The sequence below is a fragment of the Drosophila grimshawi genome, unplaced genomic scaffold, assembly GCF_018153295.1.
Source record: "Drosophila grimshawi isolate 15287-2541.00 unplaced genomic scaffold, ASM1815329v1 contig_1377, whole genome shotgun sequence".
NCBI classification, from domain to species: domain Eukaryota; kingdom Metazoa; phylum Arthropoda; class Insecta; order Diptera; family Drosophilidae; genus Drosophila; species Drosophila grimshawi.
Window position 1 is genome coordinate 11,277,868 of NW_025062900.1, and position 7,815 is coordinate 11,285,682.

Below are 7,815 nucleotides of genomic sequence, written 5' to 3' on the forward strand. Positions count from 1 at the left end.
GATTTGTAAAAAGCGTTTTTCTGACAAACAGTCGATAATTAAAAAGATTTACTCAGTAGCGCTCCAACTTCCCAATTCATCAACCTTTCTATTTTTGCATACGATCTCAAGATCGAGGTCATGCCAATATAAATCATGCCTAGCCATGCTACAAAAATTTCCGGAATTGCCATTAAAATCGCATAAAGCTAAACACAAAACAAATATATATATCTAAAACAAAAAAGTTAAATATACAAAAATGTATTTGCAATATTTAAATACGCATAAAAATGAACATAAACGAGACGCCCAAATACATGTTATTATTACTATTAATGATCCCATTCCAAATTATACAATTCAACAAAAAATAAACAAAACAAAAACTAAAAACGATTAGTTTGCGGCTAAAACCTTTTACTAAACAAGATTGATAATAACAAACATGCAAATAAACAATTTAATCAATTTATGCGCAAAATAGTAAATAAAACTGAGACAACAACAACAACTGCAGCGATGGCCGGCAACAAGAACAACATCAACGTTTAGGAGCTTTAACACCTCTCTCTCTCTCTCTGTCTCTCTCTCTCTCTCGCACCGCTCAACGGCAGCTGCTGCACATAATTGGCTCACAAACTTAAGAAGCAAAAACAAAGAGCAAAACATGAAGCGAGGCAAACAAAAAAACATATAATAAAAAGCTCGTAAAGTTTTGTTGGAAGACCCGCCCGCCAGTTGTTGTTGTTGTTGTTGTTGCTTGTTGCTTGTTATTTAAACGTTTTCAAATCGCGCAGCGAATGAAAACGAAAGAAAAAATGAAATACATCGAAAGTGAGCATATGTATATGTATATATGTGTGTGTGTGTGTGTATGTTAGTATGTACATAACGCAGAGCCCACAAAACGATGCCCGACGCGATGTTGTCGACGTATCAGCGAAGCGCGCCTCAGTCACTTTGCATGGGTGGCGCATGCAAAGGGGGGCAGGGTATGTCGGGGAGAGGGTAGAAACAGACAGAGAGCAATGAGTTGGAATTGAAATGCGCGAACTTGTCGCGGTCTCGAAGCGAGTGCGAGTCTGATTGCCCACAATCAAGCATTAATATATCACACACAAACAAACACACATACATATACATCCACGCACACTTAAGCAATCATCATATGCCAAAACATTGCGATGTTGTCGTCTCAGTTACATTACAGTCAGTCTGCTGTCAGAGCCCCCCTCAAGCTATTTTTAACAGAATCTATGATGTTGTTACTGTTGTTATGTATGTGTGTGTGCAATGCATATAAATGTAAATTGAGTGTTTTACAGCACAAACAATTAACAGAAGGTGCTTAACACTGAAAATGGAGATTATGTTAAGAATATGTTATTGAAAGTGGCAAAAATCTAGTTAGCTACATTTTCTTATTTTCAGTTTTAAACATATATAATATATATACACTTGTTAGTGCTTGTTTTTTTTTGTAGCGTTGTCGTTTGCTTTATGTTATTGTTCTTAGCTCGTGCGCTTTTACAGTTTAATTTATATATTTATTTATGTACAGCCGGTGTCTGTTACCGTGTGTGTGTATGTGTGTGTGCTCTCCTATACATAAGCAACAAAACATTCTACAATTGGCTCATTTGGCGGTCGCTGTCAGAGCTGGCCACACACACACACACTCTCAAAGAGAATATTTGTTGTTGTTGTTGTCGTCGTCGTCGTGTTGTCGTCGTTCGTTTCTAATTATACGATAGGTGCGCTACGAGCCATGAAACGTGCGGGGTTTGACCTTCTCTAAAAACGTTTAGGAGCTGCCCAACTCTTTGAGCCTCACTCTGAGCGTTTCACTGTGTGTGAGTGTGAGTTTAAGCCCGAGTTTGAGCCGCTGTGTGTGTGCGTGTGTGTGTGTGTGTGTGTGAATTGCAGTCTTGCATTTTGCCTCTTAGGCATGGCGTCTTAAAATAGGTTTTTCGGAGCAGATTATTAAATATTAGTTGCTTCTGAGGCAGCAGCTGTTATTAACCTCAGCATTGAGTTCATCCTTATACACTAAGAAAATAATACTGTTCCACATTTTTGATTCGAATTTCCAGCAAAACTCTTCTTTTATTTTAATAAATATAAATCCTGATTCTAATTAAAATCAGAAATGCTCTTGACTCAAGTAGCAAATACCCATCACAAAAATGACCACATTTCAAATTTGTAAATAGTTTAAAGATTTCAACTCTATTTCAGTATTAAACTCTGGCTTGTTTTTTTCTGAGTGTACTCCTAATTATTGCTATTAGGCAAAATACTTTTAAGCGCTGATCAAGCTTTTCATATTCTTGGGCGTGTTCAATGTATTAACTTGGCTAATATAGCCATGGATTTGTCATTGAGCACACTCTTCCCACTCTTTCACAGTGGCCAACACTCTAATGCTGTGATATTAAGTGTAATCTACTATTAAATTAATACACTAACAATCGATTTGATCTTATTTAATTGCAAGTTGGAAGCAACTAGTTTATTGCCACGTTAAAGTGTGGGCAGTTTGTCTGGGCAACATTATTGATAGATTTGAATGATTTCCATAATTTAGATATTTATTAGCTGGACAGGTTGTTGTTCAGCTGGAATAAATAACCAAAATTATAAAGATTTTTTGCCAACCCCAAATGTTATCGAAGAAATCAGTCTATGGAGCTGAAAATAGTTTTAATGCTTTAAGCCTTGTTATTGGCATGAATCTTTCAATGAAATTAACTCAAGCTCTTTGGACATCTGCCAGATCTGTTGATCTGCCCTCGACTGGAGTTTATTTCTGTTTGTTTTCTTCACTACTTTTTTTTTATACAATAATAATTTTTATCTATTATTGTAGATATTTCGAGTAACCAAAAACAGGTAATCTGATATACTATTTGTCTAACATGGTTGGCATTAAGCTCTCGCAACATTTCCGCATTTGAAATGATTTTTAATTATTATTATTTTTCAAGACGCCCACACATCGAAGACTACATCCAACATCCAACATCCAAGTGGATGTGCTCTTTCTTTGCTCACAGCTCAAATGTCAGGCTTATTTTCAGCCACACAGCCTTATCAAGTGGATTTCGAATCTCTGTCTGTCTATTTCTATGTGTGTGCTTGTGTGTGTGTGTGTGTGTGTGTTGTGTTTGTTCATCTTTATGTGGGTGCTTAAGCTCCATTGATGACACGTCACTTCTCGGCATAGACATCTTCGTCAAAAGTGTTAAGACGAGTGAGAAAACCGAAACTGAAACCAAACTTAAACTAAACACGAAGTGCTTTAGGCTTAGAGAGTGCTCGACTGGGAGATGCCCTGTAATCACATTTTGATATGCATATATAGAAATATCCAAAGACCAGAGCCTCATCTGCTTTCCTATGATGAACTTCAGTTATGTGTAAAAAAACAACGTCAGCATTAAAATTTATTTTATCTTTTGACCTTTCATTCAAATTGATTTTATATATCTAGCTTATTTTATATTTTTGGTATATAAATTAAATTTATACGAAAAATATCTAGTTTACAGGAGATATACTCCTTCAAAGACATATTTAGTTGTAATCAAAAAATAATAATATTGATAATTTTGAAGCCACTAGTTCTACTTACAAAGGCTGAAGGGATGAATTTCAAAAGGGGGAGATTTGTAATTTTTTATAATTTATAGCCTAAACTAAATGGCGTCTGCTTGCTCCTACTCAATCCTGGCTACGCTCATGCTAATTACCTGTGTGATATTCCCAAGAAACACGCAAACTTATTGCTACGTTTTTTCAAAGGCTACAGGGTATGAGCAGGTCTCCCTCGTCTAACGAAAACAACAAAAAGTGTCAATAAAATGTCATGGAAAGCCACTTAGCCCAACGTGTGTGTGTGTGTGTGTGTGTCTGTGTGAGTGTGTGTGTATGAGCGTGTGTGTGTGGATCTATACTCGCAGAGTTGGAGCCTCACCCAAGACCCGCAAGCACTTTAAACTTTGGCCACATGCGTTGGAGGGGTGTTGGAGCGCTGCTTGAGGGGTGGTTCCCGCACACCGCCCCACCCTGCCACCCGCCTGCCCACAATATCTGTGACTATTTGTCAAAATATTAGCGTCTATGGCTTTGGTATTTCGCCAGTTTTGTTGTGGTTCTCTGTTTCTATGTTGTGGTTACTTTTTTTTTTTTTTTTTTGTTGTTGTTTTTTGCACAATTATTGCTTTGATTTAAATCAGTCTAGTGACCCAAAAGTTCAGGCTACGGAAATTGCAAATTTAATAATTGAGTAGACGCGAAGTGAAGTAAACTAAAGTCGAAGTCAAGTAAAATCACGTCGAGTAAAGTAAACCAAACCAAGGGGGCTTATTAATGCGATAACCTTGGCTGATTTAATTTCTTGTTCGCGAGCTGTGTGATTATCCCAACATCAGCAACAATAACAACAACAACAATAACAACAACAACAGCTGTAACAACATTAATAACAATAACAACAATAATAAATACAGCAGCAGCAGGAAAAATCAAAAAACTTGCACAATTTCGACACTAAACGACGATCTTTGAGTTGTTGTTTTTTTTTTTTTTTTTTTTTTTGTTGCTGCCACTTTTTGTGGGTTAGTCGCTTGTTTTAGGCTTGTAGTTGTTGTTGTTATTGTTGCAGTTCAGTCTTGGCTCTGACTGCCAGTTAGCGGCATATTTAATTAAGAGATTGAGGCACAAATAGTGTTGAACAATGGTACAAGCTGTTGGCAGCACGAGTCAGCTGCACTCAACTACACTGCAAGAAACCCAGATATGCCCTTGAATTTGGCATACATTGCACTTTTAGCAAGTGCATTGCAAAAAGCGTTTAGCTCACTTTTTTTTTAAAAGCCATAATTACTCCAAATTACAAGCTGCATTTTTTATAACTTTTAATTTCAGTATTTAAAAAGTTGTTGAAATCTTTTTTGGTGGGTCAAAGATCGATGTAAATTTTAAAACTTTTTTTTTAACGTTTACAAATCGTTTTTTGCTGCGAATATTTATTACACTTATCTTTAGGTTGTCTGCACTCCTTAAATTCCATTTGCCGCAATTCTCTGGCAACTAGCAACCAGAAGAAGTTGTTGTTCTTCATATGGATTTTCCTACTCCATCCAATCATTGACTTAGCTCCTAGCTGATGCCTTTGATGGCGATCTCTATTAGAAATGAGGCAAGATCACAATCTTAACTGGAAGTTGGACTTGAGTTCATTTCTTGGAACTGGAAGTGGACTTTGTATTCGGTATCCTTTGATACTGTATCATCTATCTGAGCTCACACACAGAATGTAAGGTTCGAAAGGATTTTAAGTGCAAGTCTGCGCAGCGTTATCCAACACTATACCTGTGACTGCAATGAGATACTTAAATTAGAAACAGCATTAATTTTTCGAATATTCTTTGATTATTTCAAAGAAATCGTTTAACTGAATCGATTTTCAGAAATGTGATTGTTAAATCATTATTATAAAAATTCGTATTAATAATAATAGTCAACTTTAGCCAGTTTTGCACCGTTTTCCCATCTTAAATGACTTTATTTTATGACTACATATTTCATATTTGTGCATACATTTGCATAAAAAATAGTAGTCGGGGAATTAAGTGTTATAAATAATATATGGAAGTCAATTCTCGAACAAACTAGAAACGATATATATATCACAAAATTCGTATTACGCATATATAAATACGAATAGTTCACAATCGGAGAAGATGTCGCTGACCTGTGAGCATTGCTCACGGATAGCCATCTACAGGATATCGTACAAGTTGTGGGTGCCAGATGTGAAGAGCCTGATGCCACGTGCCGCACAAAAGGCCAACGAGTTGAATGTTAGCGGCTACATGTCAATTATGCAATGTGGCAACGCGGTCAGTGGAGAGTTTGAGGGCACCCTGGAGAAGCTCAACCTGATGATGGCCTGGCTGGAGCAGGAAATACCCGAGGATTGCGATGTGCCACAGTTTGGAGCGGAGCAGCTGCAACTGAAGCCGGGCTACGATGAATTCTTCTGCTGTTGAAATTGTGATTTTGAGTTGGCTTGTTCGATTACAATTGTTGCAAGTGCCACCAAATTTGTTTCGAGTGCATTTCTTGTACCGTCGCCCCATAAACAATAACAATCTGCCGGCGAACAATATTGAACAATGGATCAGTCGAACTGCTGCTGACTCTGGCTGACTTTTCAAAGTCAAAAACGCGATTGTATCATCAGTTTTTAGTATTTTCTTGTATACCCTGTAGCCATTCGAAATGGCTGGGCAGCGTATTAGCAAGTGTATGTATTAGGTAGAAGAAGATCAGTCTTATTGATATTGAGTTATCAGACTGTCCATCCAATCTCAGAAATTATAAGAGTTCATGAACTGAAATTTGGAATATAGACTTGTGATTTCAATGCTTTTTCAATCGATAACTCCATATTTATAACTTCGATATGTATCGAATTTTAGTATCTATAAGCAAGAGGTGGTATATGTATATATATTTGTTGTCAGACGCTCTCTCAAACTGAAAGTTTTTACGAGCTGAAATTTTGAATGTAGACTGGTGAGTTGTTTACCTTTTCTGTCGATAACTTGCCAATATATAATATATCGATAAGTATCGATGAGAGAATTAACTGATTTGGGATAGGAAGTGAACTTCCTCTAAAAACTCCTATTCTCAGAGGTAATTTAAAAGCGATTAATCGGCAAACAGCAAAGTTTCCTTAGAGATTAGAGCAGATGCACAGCTTTTTATGTGCATGGCAGTGAATACAGGGTATTTCGTAGTCGCTGCAATGTTCAACTAGAGCCATCTAACTTGTGTCTTTCAGCTTGTTGGGGACGCGGGTGGTTGACTGTGACTGTGATTTCTGTTTGGCCAAAGTTTGCAGATAAAATAGTCGCGCTGCCAAACAATGAGGCACAAAAAATAAGAAAAAAAAAAGAATAGCTGCTGCTGCTGCGGCTGCTGCTGTCGTCTCGAAACAATCGAATCAATTCATTTTTCTAGGGCGTACTGTGCCACTTGAACGTTGAACTGCAGACGCCCCAATGCTGACTACTGTGAAGGCGACCGACCGACCCACCGACAGACAGACAGACAGACAGACCGATCTTAACTCAACTCAACTCCCCAAAACCGTTGCCATTGTTATTGTTATTGTTATTGTTGTTGTGAGGCAGCAGCAGCAGCGGCAGCAGCAGCACTTGGTCTTGATCGTGCCACAGCACTAGTCATTTTTATTATTTTCAATGATTTTTTGTTTTTGTATTTTGATGGCGCTACTTTGTGAATTTCGCAACACTCACCCTCGGAAAACTCAAGCTGTGTGTGTTGCCTGATTTATGTGCTTTATTTCGAATGGGAGCAAAAGCGTTCTTAAGCGGCAGGCAGCGGCAGGCAGCAGGCAGCAGCCAGCAGATATCAACAGGATTACGACGTAACATTTAACTGGCAATGGCAATTCAATTAGACCTAAATGCTGTCAACAGCCGGGCCAGGCTAACAATAACAGCTGTGAAATAGACAGCCAACAAGAGCCAACGTATCGCTTGGTCTCTTGTTGTTGTTGTTGTTGTTGTTGTTGCTGTCTCGCGTGTTGCATAATATTTTATGCATGCAGAGCGCCGCTTGCATACTATATTGGTTGCAACATGCTTGCTGCCGCCACTGCCGCCACTGCTGCTGCTGCTGCTGATGATGATGATGATGCATAGCCTCCAGAATTGCCAGCCCCTCCCTGAAAATACAACAAAAAAAATCAGACAGACAGACAGTCCTGGCAATGACGACGACGACGCCACAAGG

At 38.1% G+C, this 7,815-nt stretch overlaps 1 protein-coding gene across 1 annotated transcript; it reads left to right on the top strand.

The window, feature by feature from the left end:
* The first annotated feature begins 5,729 nt into the window (after positions 1 to 5,729).
* LOC6571052 lies at positions 5,730 to 6,038 on the top strand. Its single transcript, XM_001988464.2, has one exon. The coding sequence runs from the start codon at positions 5,730 to 5,732 to the stop codon at positions 6,036 to 6,038; it is 309 nt and encodes a 102-aa protein (XP_001988500.2).
* The last annotated feature ends 1,777 nt before the right edge of the window (positions 6,039 to 7,815 follow it).

Coding starts and splice junctions, on each gene's coding strand:
- LOC6571052 (XM_001988464.2), top strand. CDS start 5,730: ATGTCGCTGACCTGTGAGCATTGCTCACGGATAGCCATCTACAGGATA.